Source organism: Scomber japonicus, chromosome 19, assembly GCF_027409825.1.
Source record: "Scomber japonicus isolate fScoJap1 chromosome 19, fScoJap1.pri, whole genome shotgun sequence".
Lineage (NCBI taxonomy): Eukaryota > Metazoa > Chordata > Actinopteri > Scombriformes > Scombridae > Scomber > Scomber japonicus.
The window spans coordinates 20,424,767-20,452,386 of record NC_070596.1 but is presented as its reverse complement, the minus strand read 5'-3'; the positions used below and the strand labels follow the sequence as shown (position 1 = coordinate 20,452,386).

At 38.2% G+C, this 27,620-nt stretch overlaps 1 protein-coding gene across 1 annotated transcript in view; it reads right to left on the bottom strand.

Annotated features, from left to right (window-relative positions):
- arhgap24 (Rho GTPase activating protein 24) overlaps positions 1-27,620 on the bottom strand; it is a 68,610-nt gene that overhangs the window by 28,232 nt on the left and 12,758 nt on the right. The window contains exon 3 of the mRNA XM_053339633.1: positions 12,541-12,628. Coding sequence (XP_053195608.1) covers positions 12,541-12,628 — 88 coding nt within the window. The remainder of the gene's footprint in view (positions 1-12,540; positions 12,629-27,620) is intronic.

Genomic DNA, 27,620 nt, shown 5'->3' with positions numbered 1-27,620 from the left:
GATACAAAAACCATTTGCCACTACAGGTTGCTAGTTTATCATCTTTTTATGGGAGTTAATGGAGGATGCGCCATTAAGTAGAAAACCACTCCTATACAATATAAGACGTGTGGAAGGCAACATTGCAAGTCCATTCATCCTACACGTTATCTACTCGTGTTGTTATTGAAGCTGCCTTTTCTAATTTAGTTGTTGATCAATCATGGCTTCATGAAAAATGGACTTCATCATCAACAGTGTAGTTTAAGTTATTATGTAGGTTCCCACGGCTTTGGTCCTGTCACGAAAACACACAAACTGCACGTTGTGTTATTACAGAGAAACTTAACTGTAACCAGATCAGACTGTTGTTGAAGATACTGACGTATAAAGCCTACAAAGTCGTCAATCATGTTCATGTGCTGTTGCAAAGTTGTAACGCCCCACTCACAAAACAAATTCCTGACTGTCAAACTCTCAGATCCTATGCATTCACTGAGTATCGTTTCTGCTTCTCCTTCGTGATATTATCCGGATCTCTCTTTCAATTGAATCAAAATGTTTACATGCATGTGCCAAACTGAGTGAAAACATACGATACCAGTCAAAAGTTTGGACACACTTTCTGGTTTTCTTGTAGAGAGCTGGAGAAGATCAATACCACTTACATATTTTTATGATAAATCTTAAATTGCAGTCAAGGAGATGGCTAGCTCAGCTTAGCATAAAGACTGGAACAGCTTGCCAGGCTCTGTCCAAAGGTAACAAAATCTACCCTAAAAACCTCTAAAGCTCACTAATTACCATGCTATATGTTGTTGTTTTTGTTTATCTGCACAAAAAGCTGCAGAAATGACCTGTTTTTTACAGGGAAGTTAAGTATTTCCTGGCTGGGAACAGTGATTTCCTGGAGGGTTGTCATCACATTTAGGTTGCCACGCAACCAGTTGAGACTCCAGGATGTGACCAAGAAACTGTTTGTCACATAGCCTCCCATAAAACCACAACTGGTTCCCCATTTCCAGTCTTTTTGCTAAGCTAAGCATCTCCCGGCTGTAGCTTCACAATTAAGCAATCAACCAAACAGGTGTAGACTATTGCCCAAAATGTTGAAAGCTGCTTACTTTAGGGACAACTTTTCTTCTCTCAGCATTTTTTCTTAACCACCACTGCTTCAAGTGGTTTTATTGTACACTGCTGTCAGATGAATAATCATCTGACAGCAGTGAATGGACAACATTTTCTATAAACTGCAGATTCCATCAACTAAACACCCTGAAGACCTTCTGCCTTAATGAAAACTGTGAAAATCCCACACAGAAGGGAGCCATTCTTGACAGAGAGTCCAATGAACCCTTCAACAAACCTAATCATTATAGGCATGTGAACACTCTGCAGCTCTGGCAGCCCACACTCCCACAGCACCTCCTGCACGATACCTTGGGAAACCTAGTCAGTGACCTTTTACTAATCTACAAAGCCATATGATCAATGATCTGTGAGAGAGTTAAAAATATGATGATTCTGCTTTGAGAACCAGCAGAAGTCTACACTTTTAAATCCATTTGACAGTCAGGTAGTTTCCTTTCCAGCACCTTGTCACAAGATCTCAGAGGAAGGGAGTTTGAGTTGTCTGTTGGAGTGCACTCTTCAACCTCCAAAATGCTCTGTTTCCACCATCTGCCAATACAATGGAGACGCTCCTAAATTCCATGTGATATTAACGTGTCTTTTCAATCACTGCACTTAAACGTTACCCTGACAGATTTCATCCTTTCCCTCTGCCTTGACATTAATGGGTTTTCTAACTATCCTGGCAACTGCTGCAAAGGAAATGTGTTCACACAAATGCTGTTGCTTTTTCTAAGATAAAGGATGTGTCTGCTGTTTCTCATACTTACACTTTCCAACTATCTCCCCAGACACTGTCTGCATTTTTCTAAATCTGCAAAGACACACTGAGCAATAACACGCCTTCTCCTTCTGGAACACTGAATGGTTTTCCAGAACTCGATAAGCAACATCTAAAAATCTTCCTCCATTGCCTCTAGTATCTCCCCCCAACCCAAGCTTCTGCTTTGGCAACTGAGCAGCAGCCTTTTTGGACAGCAAATAACTTTCACATTAAGCAGGACCAACCGGGTCCAGAAGGACTCCTATTTTAAACTGACAGCACTCCTGGCACCAGGGCTTTGAGTTACTAACCTCCAATTAGCTGTTTCCATGACAGAGGTACTGAACAGGAAAGATGGTGACGAACATTTTGGCATTCTGCTCCGTCTTTCTTTCCAAATTAAGTAATATGGTTTAAATAATATGGGAGAAGTGTGGATTTCATACTGGGCTGTTGACCATTTTTGTTGCTTGCCATAATGTTTTAGAGCTGTGTCATGGGATCCAGATCTTAGGAATGAACTTTGTGAGTCAAATGTTTTCACAGTTTATGGGGATAATGGCTGAAACACAGAAATAAGATTGAGAGAAATGTAATTATTTCTTTAAATACGTCTAAAAAAGACATGTTTACTGTTATGTCAACATAATAAATTCAGTCTTTGATTGAGGCCCCACTTCAGCACTGAGCTCCAAATGAACTGTCACCATCTCAAACACAAACATCCTCCCCTTGAGATCCTCCCTGGGGAAAATGTCACTAATGAAGCCGGTGGATGGCTCTGAAAAACACTGTTTGATGATGGATGCTGCATTAGGGGAGGACATTTTCTAGTTATTGGATTGCAGATTTAGAATATTAAGGAAAATAGATACCATCATCTAATTCAATATGAACCATGATACATCAGGGGAGAGAAGAAATTGTCACTGTCTTTACTAAAAGTACAATCAATGATATGCAAACATCATTTTTAGAGACTACTTTCTTACTTCATGCTGTCAGGACAGCGGCGGTGGATATCCACTATGTGTGTGTCTGAGACGTCCCCTTACTCTTTGTGATGCCATGCAATAGAGGTCATAAATTCCCATATCAAGAGAACAACAACAAGGGAAGTGAATCTCAGAAGCCCCATTTGAGAAATGTCAACAGCAGCAGATTGTGAGGACCACAACTCCTCCAGGAAACCATATGCCGCTGTGTCACAGACAGCAGGTTATTGACTTCATACGCGCACTGAGAAAACATGGATGTGCATAAACATGTCAAACACACACACATGCACACACACACTAATGCTTATAGAAACATACTCTGGGGAAGGCAGAGAGAAATGGGAGGGAGAAGTTCAGTTTTTGACCTTTTTGAAAATGTCACATCACAAAGCAAATTCTGGAGAGAAAAAGGACACATCCCACAGGCGTTCAAATGAAGATAGTCCACACTTTAATATGCAAAACAGAATCTTGTCACTCACGCTTCTCTTTATTTATCACCACAGCGATATCCATGAAATCAATTTCTCCACTTTCTCTCTTAATGCATGCCTCGATACTGTTGCTCATATTAATCAAGGATTTATGATGCACTATAGAAGCTTTGTGGGCACTATACATCGAGCTGCTAATTAAATCAATATATCAAAACATGGGAGTTTGAGAACACAGAGAGCTGCTGGTTTATGTCATATGTTTGATCAAACTAGTGGACGGATTAATATATTCTAGCCATGAAAGATAAGTGGGTGTAGTAGGAGGAGCTCTAGTGTGTATGTTGGGTGGAAAAGTACATTTTATCTTCAGGGGCTTTTTAATTTAATAAGGCTGGGTGGGTCTCTCTCTCTCTCTCTCTCTCTCTCTCTCTCTCTCTCTCTCTCTCTCTCTCTCTCTCTCTCTCTCTCTCTCTCTCTCTCTCTCTGTCTCTCTCTCTCTCTCTCGGTATTCAATAGCTGGGGCTGCTGTGAAATAGTACTTTTTAAATGTATTTTTTCATCCATTTATTTTCTTTTTACCTTTTATGTTTTTCTTTTCCTTTTGATACATGATGCTGTTCTTTTATATAGACTAGCACTAATTTTCCTTTGAAATCTAGTCTACAGAAAATATTGTAACCCTTCATTTCAAGGTGGGTCACATTCTGCACTCACTCTGGCCTCTGGGTAATGTAGGAATCAGCTCCTTTAACACAGCACGGACAATACACCCAAGTTCTCCCTCTTGGGCTCCCCAGCCTTCACACCAATAAGCAACCTAAGTCTTACACCTATGAATATATACATAAAATCATGACGATGAAACAGTTGTATGAAATAATAGTCCAAATAATATTCTTCTTTCAGCGATAACTGAGTACTAAACAACATAAATTAGTATTGTAAATGGAAGCATTAACCAAAACATTTGTGCTTTTCTTCTCTTCTATATCGTGTATGAAACAGATCTATATATGGAAAGTCAAAGATTTGGAAAATGGGATTAAAATTAGATTATCCATAAACCATATTCATTGTGCACAGTAGATTTATAGATAAATGAAAAAAAAAACATGATATTATACAATTTAAATTAACTTGAGTACAGTATATTTAAAGCTGCACCAGTCACACACACACACACACACACACACATTGTCCTAGGTCACTTTTGGGGACATTACATAGACTTACATTTTTTTCCTGGAGACTCTAACACACTAACCCTAACCATAACGACTGACATAAAAATCAATGCTTTACCAATGGGGAAAAAGCTTTTGTACCCAATTGGACAAGCCTTCCCTAATTAACTCGTCTTAAGTTGGAAATTTGTTGCTGAAAGTAGCCTATGACACACACACACACACACACACACACACACACACACACACACACACACACACACACACACACACACACACACACACACACACACACACACACACACACACACACACACACAAATACACACACACAGAGCTAATGCCAGCTCTAGTATTCATCCATGACTGATGTGACATGGGGGGCTATTTGAAAACCACCTCCACACATCCTGATAGTAAAATGTCAGCACCACAGATTAATATGCATTCTGAAATACTCAACTTGGGGCTTCCTTAAATTTAAACACTGATGCCTAGGGTAATATTCTGAGCTTGCCATATTTTATTACTAGCATGAACAAATGGAATAATTGTTTTGGTTATTAAACCGTCCCCACAAAGCTCCTTTAATTTTTTTTTCAATTCATCCATCCATCATTCCATCATCAGCTTTAGGTGCTTATAATCTACATACCAGGTTTGCCAGCGTATGAGTAACCTCTGGCATGAACACTGGAGTCGTCTGTGGTCTTAAAATTGCACGTCTGTCTTCACCCTCCAATAGTGATCTCTAGTATTAGATTGTCATTACTGTTTAATAAGAAGTCTGACTATGGATGTGGGCAAGAAACTACATTCACACAGTACATTTTATTTAATTTTCAGTCGTCCCTTCTCTGCTTTCTAAGTCTGATTTATTCTTATTCGACTTTCCCTGTCGGCTCATTATCACTACTCAATCACACAGGTCATATGGTGTAAATTAGACCTGCGTCTTAGTGACAAATGACTTTCATAAGTCATTGCAGGGGTCACCGAGGTGGCAACCTACTGTATGTCTACTCCATCAGGCCCACATGTCACAGTCACAGGAACGTGATGGAGCATTAATCACAAGAGCACTAAATCATAAAAAAATAAATCATAAAAACCACATTTACATATAAAACTCATTATATGTCATAAATTAGGATATTTGTGATAATTTGTGTAATGTAATAATAATGTGTAATAAGACCAGGCTGTGAAGAAATGTAATAAATCAAAGGTATAAAGCTTTTCTAAAAATGTAAGTAAATGTGATAAAATAATCTTAACTCAAGGTAAACTTAACTAGCTTCTTCCAGATTCTGAGATTTTCCATCTTTTTAAAGTCTTCATAGGTGGATTGAGTCTACAGTGCATGCTTATAAATGCTCAATTAAAAAAAAAAGAATATATATATTTTGCTCCATTGACCTATTTTCCTGCTAAAATACCACCGCTGTGTAATACAGTATAAGTAGTTAAATAATGCTACTTTGTGGATATAAAAATTACAGTTTTTTTTTTACTCGTAAATAAAAATAAAACCCCTAAAGGATTTTTCCTTATTCACCTAAGTTTCATTTTGAACTTCAGCTTTGCAATACACAAAATGAAAATAACACAAACATACTTTTTCTTTAGATCTCAGAATTTTTTCCAGCACTGTAATGATTGAGAAAACCACATGAGGGCACCATCAGCTTTATTTAAACAGATGCTCTGAGGCTTCCCCATACCCTTCACAACAGCACAATGTCAACTCACACTTAAAATGAGGAAATTACGTTACTACTATCCAATAAGCTGGAGACAAACACAATCTTTAATACTCTTCAAGTATGTTTATAGAGCCAGGCTTTGGCCTGTAAACAGTATTTATGCCTGAGGCTCATGGCAACATGATCCCAAACACCTATCATGAATGAAGGGATGGTAGCCTCTGGGGGATGAGGTCGTAAATATTCCCATAATTCAGGAGCGGCACCCTGCTGTGGCCTGACCAGCTACTCTTGCTGGGCTACCAAGAGAGACTGAGAGAAACGGAGCAAAAGACTGAGCCTGGGGCAACAAGAGAGTGACATAGTGAACTCATGTTGGAGCTGGAGCCTTATGTTTATTAGAGCTTGAGGGGAAAGGAGTGCACTGTTTCTCCATCAAAAACACAGCGGGAATGTTTCCTGTGTTGATTCTTGTTTTATAGGAATGGGATGATTAATCAGTTGGACCATGGGGAGTGACATTTACCAACAGGTGGTTATGCAACTTTGGGAGGTAAATAAATGAAGAGTCTGTGCCATTTCTTTAAAGTCAGATTATGGTGAAGATAGGCAGCCTACTCTGTTTGCTCATTCGCTGTATTGCAGTTTCAAAATTCAGATCCCCACCACTCAGAGCCCTGTTACACCAAACAGATGTATATAGATCATACCTGACATTCTTGGGGAGGATTCAACAACATTAGATAAAACTGCACGTTGAACCTGAGCAACAGGGTGTTCTGATATTTTTACCAGATATACAGAAGCAAGAGGCTCCTTCTTTTTGTTTTGTTCCCATGGGAAATACCAGAATTTAGAATACTTTGCAGGTGCGTCCAAATATGGCTACAAAAAAGCATCTCAGGTGATAATATTCAAGTATAATAGCAAATGTATTTTGTAGTCAGACACATGCATTTTGACAGCTGTATTCATATATTTTTGTTGTTTCTCCTCCTCGCTTGTGCAAGACCGTGTGAGCTTGCACAGGTTGTAACATGTCAGTGTGATTGAGGAGAACGTCACTGGTGCTTCAACTCTTGGTTTTGGCGAGCAAAACAAAAGCCCCTGTGTGTCTGCACCTGACTGACAGTTAAAAATAAAGACATAACCATGATTCTAGTCTAAATATTGTTGGCCATGTGGCAGATCTGCTTCAAAAGCCCCCCATTTCTCTCGCAGGTTCATGATCCAGATGTGGATGTGAAAGGTAAATGAGACAAAGACAAAAAAAGATGAGAACAGAAGAAGTGAGAAAGAATGTTTTCTGAGCTTTTCTGCAATTTTTTCAGCTTCTTCAAGACACAAAATAATGAAAAAAAAACAACAACTAAAAATACACACAATACAGAAGAGTCTCTCTCCCTGCACAGATGTCCTAATGCTGCTGTACAAGCCCCTTGGCAGCCACCAGATACTCGACTCGTGTTCAAACATCATCACTGCCTTTACAAGACAACGGACATCTCTGTACAACTCTGACTTCCACCCAATTTCCCTTGCACTTCTCAACCCCCCGCACCCTCCCCATCATTTCCTGTCTGTCTGTCTGCCAGGGACCATCTATGTGTTGTGTTCAAACTGCACGGCCACATTTAGACCAGTGGAATATATGTGTTTGGGTTTTCCTTTCATTTTCTCTCTCTCTGCTTCTCTTAGACTTCTTTATATGCTGCCTCATAACAAGCCATGTTCTTGTTTTTCAAGCATTATGAGGACATACGGGTAGATGCAGAATGAAGAAAACCGTTTACTTGTATTAGTCATACTTTGAAGAATGCTGAAACTCTCATCAAGCGTGTTGAGCCCTAAATGTGTATTAAAAAATCCACAAGGCCCTCGTTGTGAACATGGGGTTAGTCACATTTTAATCCACATGTTTTGGTCTGTTTGAGTAATTTCACAGCATCTTAGACACGGCCATAACAAACTCAGCTTTTAATAGCTGGATGAGGAAAGTTTACAACAGAGAATGTGGAATGGATGAATGAACTGGAATGACACAGTAATATTAAAAACGATGCTCAATCGAATAGTTATCATTTTGGAAAATATGCTTTTTTGCTTTCTTGCAGAGTTAAATGAAAATATTGATACTACTTATATATTTGTGCCAGCAGCTTACTGTAGGTAACTGAAAACAAGGGTTATAATGAGGTTTTAGAGCATTTTATCGGCTAGCTGTAGTCCTCCCTGTTACCAGTCTTTATGCTAAGCTAAGCTAATCGGCTATTGGCTTAAGCCTCGCATTTAATGGACATTTAAGATAGAGGTAGAAGCATGTGTGCTTCAAGATGTCAAACTATTTATTTGATGAAAGCACCACAAACACTTTTTAAAAACCTTTTTTTTAACCAGGAAGTTCCATGAGATACATTATCTCTTCTACATGGGAGGACAACATGGAGTTAAGTTACATAAAAATGTAATTTACAAATCACATCCAAAACAACAGAATTTCAAAAATATGGTAGAGATCAATTTTGACTATTTAAAACAAATAAATTCCTTTTGAAACATTTTTAATGTGATGCTTGAATGCCTGATATGAGGAATGTTTGCTTAAAATGTTAAACATACGTTGGTCATATAAGGTAAAAACTACTTTTTATTCTGACTTCCAGTTTCAATTTTTCTGAATAAAAAATCCCAATCTTCTCTCTCTGTACATAAAATGTAACACAATGTAATCAAAAAAGAAAGGAAAAGAAGACTGTAGGGTGTGACTGGATGGGGTTGAGGTTGGGATGAGTGGGTTGGATGGGGGGGGGGGGGGGGGGGGATTAGGTGGGTGGGTGGTTTGACTAATACTACTATGTTATATTACTTATGCTACACATTTGTACAACCAAGATTTGAACTTGTTGCTCATAATTGTGTTTTATTGACAAAAATCAATAAAAGGTGTTAAATGAAACAAAAGAAAGGAAAATAAATACAAATTAAAAATGCTCACAAAAAAACAAAACTATGGAAATGTTACATAGATAGTAATGAAAGCCTCATCAGTGAAAGATGACCTTGGTTTAAAAACAGAGATATGAGGGTGAAATCATTTAAACTTGAGCACACAATGAAGGATTTTAGGAAACAAGAATTGTCCTGATTATTTACTAGTTTATCTTGCCTCTCATACTAATCTATCAGAATAATTGGAAGTTTATCAGCATCAGTACAGATGCTACTGTACTGTACAATCAGTGTTCCCAGAATTATAATAATACACCAAAGTGACACTTTTGTAACCACTGTACTAGGGTTGATAACAAAAACTGTGATATACAACATTTTCCCTGTTCTATTATCGCAGTACCCTACTAAAGGGCAGCACAGTTAGATTGAAACTGCTCCTGTCATCACTCAGGACCACAAAAAATGGAAAAAAACTGTTTTCTAAGAACCTCAGTTTCCAACATAGATGATACATCATATGACATCCCTCAAGTTAAATCACCACCGGTTTAGTGGTTTTTCAAATTTCTTCTCCCCCCTTCCCCATTTTTACTAAATCTAATACAGTCTGGTCCAAAAAGGAAAGACACAGATGAAGACTGTTTGAAGTGGGGGCTGAATGGAGAACACCAACATTTTTGTTTTATACTAACATAACCAATATCTGTTCCGCTTTCAAAAATAACCTTGCATTTTATACAAAGAAAATAAAAAGACTGTACTGTAGCAATTAGAAACAGGGAACTGAGACTGAGTGTAAGCACAATGAGTCACTGAGGCATGCGATTCATTTATAAAATGTACTGAAAGTCTGGAAATACAAACGGCATGGGGTACTGCCTTGCAACTGGGCATAGATCAGATATATACTATCTATACAGCAGTGCCTTAAGGAATTTAAAATGTTTCATCTTTATCTTTATTGTTATCTGAGCTAATTCCAGTCATGCATTTCTCTCAATAGTGCTGGGTGTGGTATTACTACGTTCCATGCACAGTTTCATTTCCCTTACAGATTAGAACTCAGCTCTGGTTCAGTCGGTTGCATAAACTTGTAATTCTTGTAAGACACCTCAGTTGTTTTTATTGTGGTGTTTGCAAGAAATAGAAAAACAGAGAAGCGAAAATATAGACTTTTCTTTTTTGAACTTCCTTCCATTAACACTTTTTCTGTAGAATGCACATTTCCAGCTTGTTATTTATATTCTGGGGATCTCCCGAAATACTTCTGCATTATTCACAGCTCAAAACACTGTCAACTGTAAATGAATGTATCTTATAGTTGGAGCTTTTACCGTGTTAAACATAGATATCTAACATAACAATATAAAAATGGCAGAAAGCTAGAAAAGCATAGCATGTGCCCTTTACCAGACAAATACTACTAACAGACAAGTGAGGTTTTTGTGTAAATTATAGCCTAACTGATTAACTGAACAGTTTTTAGATCAATATGACAGTCATCCCATGACCGGGATATTTGAAAACAATCTAGCAGTCAATGTGTGTATTTAAAATTAAAAATGTCGTTAAGCAAGACTCCCTCACCTGCCTTGTCACTGAGAGATGATCAGATGGTGTCAAAAGCACTTCGGAAAACAGTTTTTGCTCTGCTACACAAGTGCTGATTCATCAAAATGTTTTTTTACTATGCTTAAAAAAGTGTTTTTTTTTTCCAGTACCACAATCATTTCCAACCATGAGAACTATTAATCACAAGTTGACAAGTTGACTTCATTTCAGTGTGATGGCTGTACTGACAAGTGGCAACTAAAAGTCAATGCCATTATCTCAGCAGGGAACTGTTAATCCTCATCTGATGTGGAAGCTATTACATAACCAGTGAGGTTGTCAACATCTAAAAGCACCATCAAGAGTCTGTAAAACAAACCCATGATACACCTGGACTGTCCATCTGTCAGTAGTTGTCTGCCTAAATGCCATGTTTCATTTTTGTTCAGTTTGAGCAACCTTTAACCAACTTTGACAATTTCACCACTATCTGTTTGGTTTATGTACAGTATGTCCAAAGGGAGACACGATTCATGTGAGAAAATGTCCTGACACTGTTTTTTTTCTTTTTGGTTTCCTCTGCGGGAAACTGTTTTTGGACACACACTGGGGAAAAGATCTAGGCAAATAAAGTATGAGTAGTTACTATGCTCATCCGGTGTTTTCTACAGGGTTTTAGATGGATCAACTGTGATGCACTTTGCTACTGCATCTTTTAACAGCTGTCACTATTTCCCTCAGTTTGTGTCTATGTGTGTGTGTCTATGTGTGTGTGGTTTAAATATCTATTCCATAAACTCACATTCTTGTCCTTGAAAAATAGCCGCTATTGCATTCTTTGTGTTTATGTCTTTTTTGGTGTTTATATCATCTTTGTGTTTATGTTTGAGTTAATGTGTGCTGAGGTTGCTTTGGCTTCCTGGCTCAGTAGCTGGTAGGCGGTATAGGAGAGGACATCAGGGAAGTACCTGCACCTGTGTACTGTAGACCTCAGCCTATTTAGGTGGCTTCTTTGTTAACCTCTCTCTCTCTTTTCTTTCTATTTATCATCTCTGTCAACTTTGAGCCAGTTTGTGAGCCAGTCTTTTCGTTGGATTTAATTACAGCAAAAACAAAAGGTTCTTCTTAGTGAAATAAAAATATAAAGAGAGAGTGCTAGAGCTGGAACATAAGAGAGAAAGAGTGTTTTTTTGGATTACACAGTAATCCCAATTTCACAACAGATGACATCCCTTCCTCTTATAAAATTCATTTACAGTGTCACATTTTCTCTTCTGTGTGTCTATTTTGTATCGTGCCTCCTGGACATCTCCTGGCATCAACAATCTGATACATATTCCATGTAGGAGAATGCTGTCTCACAGTCTTAATGATGCATCTCATCCCCCACATACTCTGTCACTCTGTTTTGAATTTTGTCTCTAAAGAAAAATTTCTCACACAAACATTTTTAGTAGTGTTATTTAAGTCAAATGATGTTTTCAATTATATATTTTTTTATCATCTGTAAACAATTAAAACCCATCATCAGATGCACATAAAGTCCATAATTTAATGTCCAACAGGCTGTGGAAGAACTTCAGATCACATTTTTCTTCACACATGTGATCCCAGCAAGCTGCAGGCAACACAAACACACTAACTTCCACAGACAGCAGCATATATTGAATCATTTAATGGCTAAATTGTTCTCTGGATGACTCTAACAGTGTTCAACTTTGCTGCAGACAAGAGTGATCAAAACCTCATGTTTTTGTTCCTGCTGCTGCCAAGTTAATGTTACTATTATCTTATCAAGTATCTAGTAAAGATAAAAACACATTAAATTGTTTTTCCTACCTGGAATGACCTCAAAAGGAAATTTTCCCGCTTCATCGCCGTTGGTTGGATGCTCTGTGACTTTGTTTCCAGGTAAGAAAATGGTTCCCTGTGGAGAATAAAAAAAACAACAACAGACTTGTCAGAATAAATCCCACATAGAGTATTTTGTTCCAGACATTTGGGACTGGATGCTGATTTAGTGACTTGGTTTTAAGATTGTAAATCAGATACATTTTGTTCATGAATGTAATTAAAGCTTGAACAGTGATGTAAAATAGATACATCAAAATGCTTTATGTCACAATTTTAATGTTTCACTTTCATAGTTTCAAGTTAAAATAGTGTCTGGTTTAAGGCCATCTACTGTAGTCTGCATTGGATTTTTATACGTCATATGAATAATGTACATATAACTGCACATTCAACATCTGGAAGAGTTTACTGCACAGATTGCACAAACTTTCCAGCTGTTCCAACGTGACAACAGCAATGCTGAGCTAAGCAACCTTCACAAGAAAAATATTCTTAAAACACTGACATGTTTGTCAAAGGAGTTTGCATTGTGATGTGTAACTGCTGGCCGAGGATGTGGTGTATAGTGCCACAGGGACACATCTGAGTGATGGAGCTGAGCTGTTATAAAATGTGGCAAAGTGGCAGCATTATAGTGGATCACCAGCTCTCTGCCTCAACTCTGTCCACAATGATGCATCATCTGTGTGATGCTAAAAGCCAGAGATTGTCTACTGCTTCTAATAGCAGGAGCATCAGCATATTTTTCTGACCTCACATCAACCTCACTGTCTGTTAAAAAGGCCTCCGGGGCAGATCTGTGAATCTAGTCTTCACAGGGCACTCGTGTTGCATCATGAAAGACTGACACGTCTGCCATCTGTCACCGACCGGGCCAGAGATAACATTACCAGCGATGATGCAGAGTATATAAATATTCACCTCTTATACTGTTGGACACAGAAGGTCACAGTGTTTGTTTGGTGTCTGCATGTCTTTGTGAGTTATATTGTATGAGAGACAGCAGTGATGGAAAGTATGTTTACTTGAGTACTTGTGAGTTTCTTTAACTTTACTGGTGTGTATCCATTTCTTGATAATCAGACATTCCAGAAACAAAAGTATTGCACATCTCTCTCCTCTACATTTACAGCTTGTGACAGCTATAGTACCGCATTAAACATGATGCGTTATTTTAAAATAATCTATCCAATAGTATACAAAGATGTGGCTCCAGAGATAATAATCCAATGATATATTGTACAATATACATATAATATAAATGACTGATGGAGGCCATTCAGCTGCCTAAATAATACTTGTTTGATCCTTAAGAACATTTTGTACTTACATCAGTACTGTTATTTAAGTCAAATGATAAATGCTTGATTTATTTGTACATAGAGTATTTTTACATTGTGGTATTTGCTGTCAGCTATTTTCAAAGGCAAAATGCAAAACATTGAGAGAGTCTAACTCCTCAATATTTGCTGATCTGTAGTGATTGTAAACAATATGAATTGGTCAACTTGGACTTAAGGAAACTAAACCTTTTTCACTCATTTCATTCAATATTCAACAAAACAACTAACTAAACAATGCTTTTATTTTATATATTTACTCATATCAATGTATAAAGTGATGCTTTAAACACATTGTGTATGTATTTTGTAATATTTTAACAGACATCCAGATCCCTGATCGTTACAATGGAAAATACTGAGTAAAAACTATAGAACTTTCATCAACAACTCATATTTACTTTTGACACAAATCCAAATTATGTACTTTAAAAATGTGATTATTAGATTAAAATGTGCCTTTCACTTCCTCTTTCCCTTAGAATTGGCCATGCTTGCTGAAAAAGGGTGCGTGGCTCCACTGCAGTCCACCTAAGATTATGTTGAACACTGTGATTAGTTTATTAATATCTAGTCAAATAAGTTTGTGCATTTGGGTGAAGTCGGATGACATTAATCATAAAGCTACACAGCTTAGAGAAGTTAAAGTATGTCCATTGGAAAGACTGGAGGATCTGAACGGGTTAAATTGTTACTGAGTAAATTACCAAGTGTTAATCCCACAGTATGATAATTACCTAGCAGTCATTTAACCTGGTGAATAATTACTGTGTAGTTTATTATTATTCTCTTCCCGTAGCTAACAAATAGTTTTCGTCTAATTAGAGCGGCTGTAAAAAGAATTACAAGCAGTTTATGTCAAACCACACATAAATAGCTGCAGGCTGACCCTTTATACACTGAAACACTGACATTTCACTTGATTAAAAACTAGTGCCACAACTCAGCATCTGATGGTCATTAAAGTGACCTCTATTTAGGTTAATGCTAATGTAGACAAGATGTGCATCGGTGTCAGCATCAGTATTAAGGACCAACACACATGAACAGGATCTGAGGGGAGTCAGTTTCCTTCCTGCTGAGAGAGAGAGATCTTTAATGAGCCATAACTGTGACAACCAGGAAGTGGAAACCCTACCTTGGGCCCCAGATGAAGTGATTTAAAGGAGGGTTATAAAAATTGGACAGATACGCTCTAAAATGGAGGAGAGAGGCAGAGAAGGAGCTCGTTTGATGTGGTTGTCAGCAAGAGAATCTGCTTAGCTTTAATATCTCGGGATTAAAAGCAACTTTTAAGTAAGTTTTCAGTTAACACAGACCTTTTTTTGTCTTGCACGTTGTACTGATTCTAAGGAAACTGGAGATGACTTCAATGAATTTTGTGTGTCTGAGACAGACTTTATGAATGCGTGCTTTATTGTACTAGTTTGTTCTTTATAAAGAAGAAATGAGCCTGTGTAGTTCCTCCAGTAAAACCACAACACCACAAATATTCCTCTCCTCCATATCTTTCCCACAGCCACACTTTACATACTGACATCCTCCCTGGTGGCCTGTTGTTTGCTGCAGACAAACCCAACCACAGACAGAGTAATATTTACCCAGCAGAAGAGTACAGTAGCCTGGCCCAACCCAATGGGAAAAAATAACCCACCTATTTTGGGGTGTTTTCTGTATTTTTATATTGTTGTTAACTAGGATGAGGTCATTTTTGGAAATGATGTAATGACACAAACCTAATTATCCTTTCTTCTCAACAGAAAAGGCTCAGAGAAGTCTGTGTGAGGAAAGCGACAGCATGAAGTTCAGTCTTCTAAGCATCATCACAGCCTGTCAGGGGGCTTCTTACCAAGACTGTGACTGAACAGTTAGTCCAACAGCATGCTCCAAATGCAATCAAATTTGTTGATTTCTCAGACTACAAGCAAACACAACAATACAGAATGTGACTCCAGCTCTGTTTATTTAACAGCATCTGTGTCTCACCAGCCTGCACACATTGCAGCAATTACATCGAAATGGGATGTTTTTGGGGGTTTTTTTGTAAGAAACCTAGTTTGTTTGAAGGATCGACAGTTTTAGGGTAAACTGTTCATTTCTGCATGTTGTTCTGATTTATAGCATTATTACTGTGTGTCTCCTACAAGATCATATTTTTCCCATGGTTGAACATTACGGCTTCAGTTCATCAGCATATAAAAAGAGAAAGAGAGAAGTAGACAGCATTTCATCCCTTTCTCTCTCTGTGTGTGTGTGTGTGTTTATTGCCGTGTATCCTCTATGTGTATATTTTTTTTGCCTTTATGGTTCATCCAAATAAACAAATTCCTCTTTTCCACCGAGCTGGAGTCAGTGCTGGTTCGGAGCTAGTGCTAGAACCAGTGCTCAGTTGGTGCTAATCCAAGCACCTCTTACGAACCTGTTGCTTTTCCATCGGCAAGGAGCCATGCGATTACGTCACTGTATAACATAGCAAGCGCACGCCTTTGAAGCACTTCCATGATTCACCAGTGAGAGGCAGCAACATGGCACAAGGCATCTAGCCTGCCAGAAACGAAGAAGAAGAAAAGAAGAAGAAGAAGACGAAGACAACAGCTCTGGCAAAAAAAAAAAGATAAAAATAGTACTTTTAATCAACAAATGTTTAACCCTCTGTAAATGACAGTTAGCCACGCTAGTCAGCTAATGAATGTTAACCCAGCTAGCTGGCTAATAAATGTTAACCCCGCTTGTCTGTTAATAAACGTTAGCCCCGCCCCCAGTCTGCTGACGTAATCGGTTCTTGCTTTAGACCAGTAAAGAGTCTGTGCTTGCTTTGGCTCCCGTTCTGAGGGTCCAGGCTGGAGCTTTGGCGGTGGAAAAGAAAAGAACCGGTGCTTAGTCAGGCTCTGCTCCGAACCAGCACCAGCTCCAGCTTGGTGGAAAAGGGGTAAAATATGGACATATATATTTTTTCAATTTGGGCCTTCTGGGAAATAAGCAGCTAGTTGGATCAGCTGCCCCAAAAGTAGGTCTCTATGCAGTTGGCAACCGTAGCTAATCCATGAAGGCCACTTATTGTGCTAACTTTTGGTTATGACAAGCATTTGAAATGATTAATGCAAAATGTAAATGCTATTTGGAAACTTTAGGTGACTCACACTGTGTCTTGTTTGAGTTCTCGTTTTCAGAGGTGCTGAGTGACTACAGTTTTCCTTTAGACCTGCAATAATTAGTTTTTTGCTTTGGACACAGCAGAGACAAGCTGTCAACATAAAACTGATAACATCAACATTATGATTAATTTAAAGTATTATCTCTGGCCATCTGAAATGAAATAAATGAAGTCTAATACACCTAGGGCCTGATTTACTAAAGGTTTGCGTGTGTAAAAATGTGTGCAAACTTGACATACCCGCAAAAAATATTTAGTACGTTTGCCATAATAAATATGCAATATGGGGCGTTTCAACCCCAGTGTGCAAAATACAGAGAGGAGAAAATACAAATATGTTATTTAGCACAGGCATTATGATTTACCAAACCTGAAGTTATTTTTTCTGACACTAACTGCGTCTATAAATAATACCTTTGAAGGGCAGGTATTAACCGGCTGTGCACTGCGCAGAGATGACTTCTGTTACTGTGGAGAGGAGGAGGAGGCACAATGACAGAATATGCACAGGATGGATTTTTTCAACCGTGTTAATATTTTTGGAGTGGAATATTTTTGGTTTTACTAACAGCATCGTCACAAGTACTCCACATGTCGGTTTTTCTATTTGTTTTTGTTATGACTCAATATATTTGTTAACTTCTTCCACTATAACTTGATCACATTTCATTTTGAGCTTGCAGCTTTCTGCTCGTCCAAACTCTCCATTCAGACATGCAAAACCCTCATTTAAATACTGCTGTCTCCACCCTGTTGCACCTGTTTTCATTTACACAGTTATTCTTAGTAGATAACCCGCAAAACGCACGCAAACAAAACGCGCAATCTATTGCACTGTGCAGGCAATTTAGTACCCACTATTTGGGATCTTAGTAAATCAGGCCCCTAGTGCTTTACTTACGGTGGCCGAGACCCGCCATAGCTGCAAATAAAAGTAACGCTGCAAACAAAAACAAACGCTGCTGCATATAAAAGACACGCCGCAGCAAACAAAAAAAACGCTGCAAATAAAAGAAACACCGCAGCAAACAAAAAACACCGCAGCGTATAATAAAAAAAACGATGCAAATAAAAAAAGCCACAGCGGAAGTGGATTACCGGGGACTGTTTTTGCCGAAACACCGGAAGAAGAAACAACAACAACAGGACTACGAATTGGAAAACGAACTAGAAAGTAAGTGAAAATGGTAGTGTTTAATGTACTTTTTAATGTGTTATTTTGTCAGGCGATGTAGCCCCAGGTTTGAAGTTGAACTGGAGAATGCCGGTGTATTGTTAGCTTCGGCTAACACGGGGAGACCACTAACGAGAGTGGAAACAACTGACGGCTACATAGTTCCGGCAGCTTATTACTGTCGTTGTTCCGCCTACGGGACGGGTCGGAGGTTGGGAGGTAGCCACAAGTCCTTCTGAATGTTTTAAACACCAACCCTTAAACATATATATTCATGCCGTACATTGTTAGAAAGCATAGGTTGCCCTGATTCATTCAAGACCACTCACGAATTATATGGTTGCTCACAGCCGTAATAGTATTAGCGATTAGCACGGCTAGCCACTCAGCTAAGTGAGAAAAGCTATAATGCCTACATACCTTCAAAGTCTTCCCTTTATCCACAACGATCATCTTATGACTCAGGACTTTCTGTACAGCTCGCCAAGTATCCATTCTTGTGAAATATGAAATCCGTTTCCAGAACATCGAAATACTTTCCTCAATATGTCCATATATTTAGTCCAACACGTAACGTAATAACACAAATAACAAACCATATACGGTCCCTTTTACGTCTTTTCCTGACCTACACGTACAAGCAACCATAGACATAATAATTATTATGTCTATACAAGCAACAACAACAACGACAGTGATAAGCTGTCGGAACTATATAGCCGTCAGTTGTTTCCACTCTCGTTAGTGGTCTCCCCGTGTTAGCCGAAGCTAACAATACAACAAGTTCGTTTTCCAATTCGTAGTCCTGTTGTTGTTGTTGTTGTTTCTTCTTCCGGTGTTTCGGCAAAAACAGTCCCCGGTAATCCACTTCCGTTGTGGCTTTTTTTATTTGCATCGTTTTTTTTATTATATGCTGCGGTGTTTTTTTTGTTTGTTTGTTTGCTGCGGTGTTTCTTTTATTTGCAGCGGTGTTTCTTTTATTTGCAGCGTTTTTTTGTTTGCTGCGGTGTGTCTTTTTATTTGCAGCGTTTCTTTTATATGCAGCAGCGTTTCTTTTTATTTGCAGCAGCGTTTGTTTTTGTTTGCAGCGTTACTTTTATTTGCAGCTATGGCGGGTCTCGGCCACCGTACTTTAACCCTGTTTTGCTGTCCATCAACTTCTGAGGGAAATCTCTGGTTCTCAGCTGCTAAATGCTTGATTATGTTCACCAGACAGTCGCTAACGTTGTCAGTCTGTCATTAGGTGCTTGGCAGTTTCACTCAAAGCAATTGCCTGCTGTGGCCAAAAACAACACCATGAAAGAGAGAAAAGATGCTGTAAAATACAGCTGAGGGGAAGTGCAGATTCAAGTGATTATTCTCTGGTTTTAACACTGTGAGTGAGCCCTTCTCACATATATGTAGTCCTGTGATCCATTGTTAATATAAAATATTAATTTAATATCACTGGAATTTCTCCTAGAGTCTGTGTTTCTAGCAAGAAAAGAAAGTTTAATTAAGTCTGAGGTTAAAGTAAAGTGATGCTTTGAGCTTGTTAAATGATAATCTGATTTGAATAAGTAAGATAGAAATAGGATGAGTGATAAGATTTTAAAAAAAGCAGAGCCATCTATTGTGCAGAAAAAAATGAACTGCGAACAGATAAACGTTCACACTGAAGTCAATTAACCAGAAGTTATTGGTATAACAGGACATTTAAGTGCTCATTAAGCTTTGGTTGGTTGATCAGCAGTCCTTTTATCCGATAATTATTGTTCTCCAGCCTCAATGACCTTGCAGACACAGGGGCTCAAACTCAGCAGGAGACCTGGAGACATTACTCGTTGCCTGTGTAAACTATAGTAAGTGTGTACCTGTCTCTCCGTGTTTATCCTTTCTTCTGTCTGAGTCTCTACTTTTGTCAGTGACTCCTTTAAGACCTGTTTGTTCAAGTGGCAATGAGTTGCTAATGGTCGGTCTGCTCTGATCGCTCCACTGGGTCCATCAATCCAATAAATGTCATCATTATTCCAGTTATAAAACAGGTAGTCCTTGTCCTCAGCTCTAACAGGCTGGGCCACTGTAAAATTCACAGCTGTGACCGAATAACATTCACTAAAATATTAATATACCGGTCAAACACAATAGGTAAGGGAAAAATTAAAGACTTCTCCATTAATTTTTATTTACTGTGGGTGAATAATGTGAGAAGTTAGACGTAATAAACCGAGAGTAGATGGCAGTGAGGAGATGGATCTTAATGAAAAGGGAATTAAAAAGTTGGGGAAAACACAAAACAAAGCAGAAACATTTTAACAGATTGTGTGGCAGACAATAGTGGCAGATATAATTTTAAAACAGAAAGTAAAGAAGAAATATATTTTTGGCCACATAGAAGAATGGAAAACCTCAATGCCTATAGGGATTTATGCATGAAAAAAAAAGTTTGTAGAAGCATGAGATGAATCATCATAAAATCAGGCTTTAATGGATGCAGGCGGTAAGAAAATCACAATCTCTTACACTAAAACACATCACTGGAACCTTTAACATATTGTGTCATATGCAACAAAGACTGCTACACAGACCTGTACAAGCAGACAACAAAGGAAAAAAGGTCTGAAGCATGTTTTTTTAAAACACATAGTGAATCCATCAAAAACCACAAGATCCTTTAGACAAAAAAAGAGAGAGAGAGAAAGCCTAGAGTGATTTATATGCAAGTGGCTGGAAACCACACAGTGTCCTGTCACTTTCTTGCAGAAGTACCTGTCACTGTTGCTGCAGCTGTTGCTGCCTGCCTGATGCAGATACCTTTCATCTCCATCCAAAGAGAACTTATATTACATATATAAAGTTTCATACTGTTACTTCTGCCTAAACCTGCTGCTTTTTGAAAAACTACCAATATGTGCACACATCAGCAGAGCCTCCTCAAGGAAAACCTTTTTATGCTTGAGATCTCAATTTAGTGTACAGTACCAACAATAGTTCTTACATAACTCTATATTCATATTCATAAAATATACTTGATGAATAGAGGACTGTATATTATCAAGATGCACTGAATAACTCACTAAAATAACTCTTCTCTGCAGTGCAGAATGTCTTTAATCTTATTTAATATATAAATAATGTCTTTACGTAACCTTTTTAAAGTCAGAGTGCTTTTCTGGCTTTATGAGATTTATGGATTTATCTTCTTCTAAGGCCAGTAAAATACAAAACATGTTGAGACATGAAGCCTGTGTCATTGCAGGGGCATATTGCTGATCATTCAGCATACTGATAAGGATTTGACTCAAGTTATCCTCATTTTTCTTAAGTTTGGTACAGTTTGTGGCAACATGATAAAAGGTACTCATTAGGAAATGCAGAACTCAAACATTGCAACATGCTTCCTGTGAATTCCTGTGTATACTGCAGAATATTTAGATTAACTCTCCGTTTCTGTATATTTGCACCTTTAAAACTGGAGCACAGCTGCAGGAGACACTTTGATTTGCAAAGTATACAAATAACCTAGTACATAACCACAGTACATAGGGTAGGTGTACTCTAGCTCATCAACTATTTTCCTGTGAAATTGGTTTGTGTCTAGTTTAGCTGAACTCTCAGCACAATGTAGTCACACCTGTGAATCTGGAGCACAGCTGCATCAAGCACAGACCACAATCACCACCTCATCTTGCGCTTCGCTTTGGTTATGTGGCGTCCTCTACTGAATGAAAGATCATTTACCAATATACAAGCATTAAATAATAAATAACATTTTGACACATCTGCGAATACCTTAACTGTTGTAAGTTTAAAGGCACTCCACAAAGAATGAAGTGGTTCACAGTCCACAAATCACACTTGACTGTCACAGCTTTATTAAACCAGGGAAAAAGAGACAGATGAATAAAGTAAAGCATCTCTTAGCAGACTGAGTGGAGCCTTAGATAATAAACATCCTGGGCTCTTGGAATTATAAGAGGCTACCAAGATAAAAAAAAATGAAACTTGGGTATGCGGTACATCCTCTAAAGTGATAATGTGGTGAAGTTTAGTTCAGCTAAAGCAAAAGAAATGACGACACAGATAAAAAAAAAAAGAAAAGATGAAAAAGAAAATGTGGTAGGTTTCATCAATAGTGTAACAATTCTGAATAAATGAACATACAAGCAAGAATGTTATCAGCAAAATGAATGAGATATCTTGCATGTAAAGTTTAGTGTCATCTCAAGAGACGAGATATTGAGTACATGATGAAAGAGTCCATCACCTGGGGAGCATGAATATAGCACCCATTCATTTTCAGGATAACTTGGAACTCATGGATCAGATTCTTGGTCAATAGGAATATCTGTTCACAGTATATAGAGCAATACTGGTTTATTATACCACTTTGCAAAGTACTGAAATGTATAGCTTTATTCCCATGATGTGGCCTGGTCAAAAAAACATAAATGCAATGAAATCCTATAAATCTGCAAGAGTCATTTTGGACAGTGTTTTGTATGAGTGGAGATTCAATCTGCAGTACACAGTACAAGATCAGTGTTTACATATCATTACCCACTTCCTCTGCAAAAAAAAAGGTCTATTACAGTTCAGGGGACATGTAATCCCACTGCGACACACACATCAGAAAACATTTGACATAAAAATAGGAGCAGTACTTTTGCATTAGTGTGATGCTGTGTAATTATACTGCATTAACCAATCTGAAGCAGGGTGAGATAGGAATGCAAGGTCATATGAAATGTTACCCAGAAAGCATCTTTGGATTTAGTTCATTATGGTGCTGTATACCATTTTGTGCGTTTGTGACATCTTTTGTGCATTTTTGATACCTGATTCTGCTCTCAGGCCTCCCTCCAGGCTGTCTGAGAGGACACAGTGGAGTGGATTCAATGCCATAAACTGATACTGCTGATGTACATTTTTGTTTAACAAGTTACTTCTGTATCTGGGGACTGACTGAGTGACCTGCCACACAAAATAGAGAGAACCGAAAGTAGTTTGCATATGGTAACTTAAAATAGCTAGTCATACTTTGATACTGTTCATGTTCTTTGAACTACATGAATTATAAACTCAACTAATAACCATGTATCACTATTACAAAGTAGCTCATTCTGTCTTATGCCGTAAGATTGGAGCTTTGTTTAGTGACATTTAACAGTGAGGTTGCAGATTGCAATCAACTGGTAATCCCTCCCCTCACCCTCCCTTTATAAGCATGTAGGAGAATTTATGGTGGCTGTGAAACTCATGAAAAACTCTCTAAATCCAGTGTTTGGTTTGTCTGTTCTGAGCTCCTGTAGAAACATGGTTGTGTAACATGGTGGGCTCCTTGGAAGAGGACCTGCTCCCTCTGTAGATATAAAGGAATCATTCTAAGATAAAGAAAACAAAAGGATTCTTATCTTCAGGCTTATATTTAGGCCTCCTGAGGGCAGCAGAAACACATTGCAATACAAGAGTGACATATTACTGCCATTTCAGTTAATATGGCAAGATTTTTAAGCAAATAGTTGCCTATCTACAGGCCAAGCAGACAGAGAAAATTAACATACATCTGGAGTTGTGTTTATGATTGCATGAATGACTAATGATGAATTAATTCAGGTCCAACAGACTATTCATTCACCTTTTAGCTCTGCCTATGGTACTGACTAAATTCTGAGAAAAAATGTAGATCTCTTAAGCTGATAAATAGTCTACTATGTCCACCTGCAAGTCACTGACTTTTTATGTGAGCTGCCAGGAGGTAGCAGCGTTTTTTGCTTAAAGCAGCTGCCTGCTGTGACTGAAAATTATGATGAGAGGGCTTTAATCATAGCTGCTTTGGGTAAATTAAAAACATTAACCACTTTTTGTAATATTCTACTGTGTGGGATAATGCACTGGATAATACATCAAGGCAATGAGAAGTGAAGTATTTTAAGTCAGACAAGGTCTCTGCCCCGAGGATACCAGCTGAAACCCTGTTGTGCATGAAGAATTTTGATGTGATTCAACACTCCATACAGCTCCTGCACCAGCTGTGCACTCACTATGTGTTAGAAAATGTGCTCTCCCACTTGTACAAAGACCACTACACCTACAAATACCTAAAATTCATATTTGTGCCTTGTTACCACCTTAGGTGCTGAAGACAGAAAAAGTACAGAGAGAAACAGAACTTGCAAGAACTTGTTGTCCAGTGAGAATTGATTGACTTTTCCATCCATCAGTACAGAGCTTATTAGACATGCAGTCACCGTGCAGCAGGAGCAGGGAACAGTCTCTGTATTTAGTCTGCGTACTAGGATTACTGCCAAGCAGAGCTGTGTTTCTTAATGATACTTTTTTTCCCCCTTCCTCGAATGTATTGAGCCCCTAAGAAAACATCTTTGCAGAAATATTGCTGTGTAACCACAGTAATAATGAGAAGAGAAGATGCAATAAATGGCTTTTAGCAAGTCACACTTGGCAATTTTTGTGATTAGATGCATCAGATGGAACGCAGCCGTGTTCACATACATGTATGTAGACTTTGTGTGACATTTTAATGTGAATTTTCTGTTCCGATGTGTGACCACAAGATGTTATCAGGCATGCATTTAATGACGTGTACAGGAATGTGTTTTGATGATAATTATTACCCACATCCCTCTGACACTCAGAAACAACCGAAGTAAGATTATATCTGAATATTATGTGCACCTATGGAACCATAAGAACTTAAAATAGTCACACTGACAAGACAAAAGTAACCATCGTCTGTGTTTTGTCAATGTCCAAAGTGACCTCACTGACTAAAGAGTTAGTGTAGCAGTGAAGGTCGGACAAATGGTGCAGTGTTAATGCTTCATCAAAACAGCTGTAAGACGACACAGTCTTTCAGTATGAATAATTACAAGACTTGCAGTGGCATTTTATTTACTTCTGTTAAATGCCAAGGTCAAATGTTTTCCATCTCATAGAGGGAAAAGAAAAGATTTTCAGTGTGTTATTGCACTGTTGCATTATTGATTTAATGCAATTTCTCATTAAAGTCAACTCCTTTTCTACAGATCATTTTGTCTGAGTTCAGACATGGCGGCTTTGCTCCATGAATATTAATAACCGACTTGTAAGACCTGTTGTGACTGGAATTGTAATATCCTAATCACATTTTAATGGCTTTTATTTCTTAATACATTATAATAAAATTAGATTGGTTCAATGTATTCATTCACAATTCTGTCATTCATTCATAATGTTACCTCATTAACTTCACTGGCATACAGATACAATGCTAAGTGGTTTGAATTACAATAATCATGCAATTTCACCCGCTGAATGAATATGGTCTTTGTTTATGGCTCAGGGAGATGAAATTCGAGTGCGTGTGTGTCTGTGTGTGTATGTTTAAGAATGTCAGAGTACATGCGTGCTTGTGCGTGCATACATCTCCATGGACGAGTAAGGGCAGGCAGATGGCATGTTGACGCTAAGCCCACACGTGCCATACCCAGCGCATGCTTTTCTGTGACCCTTCACCTCCATCTGACTTCCATTCTTCAGATTCCACACGTTGCTCAGAGAGGTTTGGTCTGACTGTATAGGACACCAACAACAACATAGTGCCATTATGGTGGCATTAATTATACAATCTCACTATTGGTGTTATCTACAAACATCAGAATTCCTCTGAGAAGCCGCACTTGAAATGACAGGGTTTGACATTTGTAGTGTTGAGTGAAATGTCTCCTTAAACCATGAAAATGATTGCCATGAAATTTGCTGTGGATGTTCTCCCTCAGGTTGAATCATAAACACTTTGGTGATCTCTGACTTTTCAACTTCATGTCATCATCAGGTCAATATTTTGGTTTTAACAATACTTTGAATGACCTAATGACATTTCCATCATCCTCTGCTATATTTTGCATTTAACATCAATTTAGGAAAAGCTAGCTAATAGACTAAGACGGAGACAATAGCAACCATTATACATACTAAACATCAGCATGACAACACTTTCATTGTGAACATGTAAGCTAGCTGACTTTAGCATTTAGCTCACAGCACTGCTGTCCCAAAGTACAGCCTGCTAGCAAGGCTGTAGTCTTATTAGAAATTAGAAAATTAGTATATGCTATAGTGGAACTTTTGGTCACCCTATAGTGCACACATTTTACATGTAGTATTTTGCCAAAAGAAAGGCTTCAATATTGATTTTTTTAGGCTGATCTTTTTTTAGGTGACTAAATATGAACCAAATCTACAGCAGGTTATACATTGACTATGGATAAGTACTTATACAATCCCACTTCAAAAAATTCCAAACTATCCCTTTAATAGCTGATAAATACGGCTTCAGACTCCAGCTTTATATGCTGAAGGCTCAGGACAGGGCATTTTAACTCCACAGCACATACTTCAAGTTAAGAGATGTGTTTTCCCTGATCTTGAATATCAGTGTTAGAGGTTAGAAGCAATTTCTGACAAGGCTTCCTCTCCTCTTTGCCCTGTTTCTATCATTTCTTTCTGGATGCTGAAAACTCTGTTGGGTACTGTGCCTTGTTAAAGTGTTGTTTTTGTGCTCTTCCATGCTGCTTTGCTTCAGAGGTCATGGAGATTTGACGAGTGTGAACGCACTGCTCTGTGCCTGACCTAGTTTTATTGAAATTTCCCATTCTCTGCAGAAAGTAGCACTTTTAAGTATTTGAAATGTATGACTTTGTTTCAGAAGTAGGGCAAGAATGGAAAGTTGCACAACAGAGGCGTAAAGTGATCCTCAGGTAGTTGATGTTGTGGGCACATTAATCAGTAACACTTCTGGGTGGATAAATAGCCTATAGATGGTAAAATATTTCAAAGGGGTAACAAATTGCTTCCTGTCATTTTCTGTAAATTATTATGAAGAATTGCTCCATAGCATTAGTATCATTCCCTGAGGATATTCACAGCATCAAAAACTTAAGCAAAACTGTTGCTGTTTCTAATATATGACACTGAGCTGGAGCTGGAGCTGGACCCAGAAATAGCAGTGAAGGATATCGCCTCTCCCTGTATCTGGCCAGCAGCCCACCTTCAGGTCTGGAGCTTTAACCTTCAGAGACCTCGGCTGCTGATATGATTTGGGTTTGGCTGAGCTGAGGTTACTGGGAAGTCAGAAAAGCGTGGGTAGATGAGGAGAATGAAGTTTCCCCTGGAAAAAGAGGATATTGTTCGGGTGGAATACATATTAGAAAAGGTTGGGGTCCTTTGTGTATTTTCTGTGTAGACAAAGAACAGAGCTTCTGGAATGAATGTTGCTGCAGTATGTAATACTCCATGATAAATAACTATGAGTAGCAATGAATGAGTAAATGATAATACAGGAAATAATTAGATGACTAGCAGAGTTTGAATTACTCTGAATCAAGGCGATACCTTAATTGCAAACAGACTGCTAGAT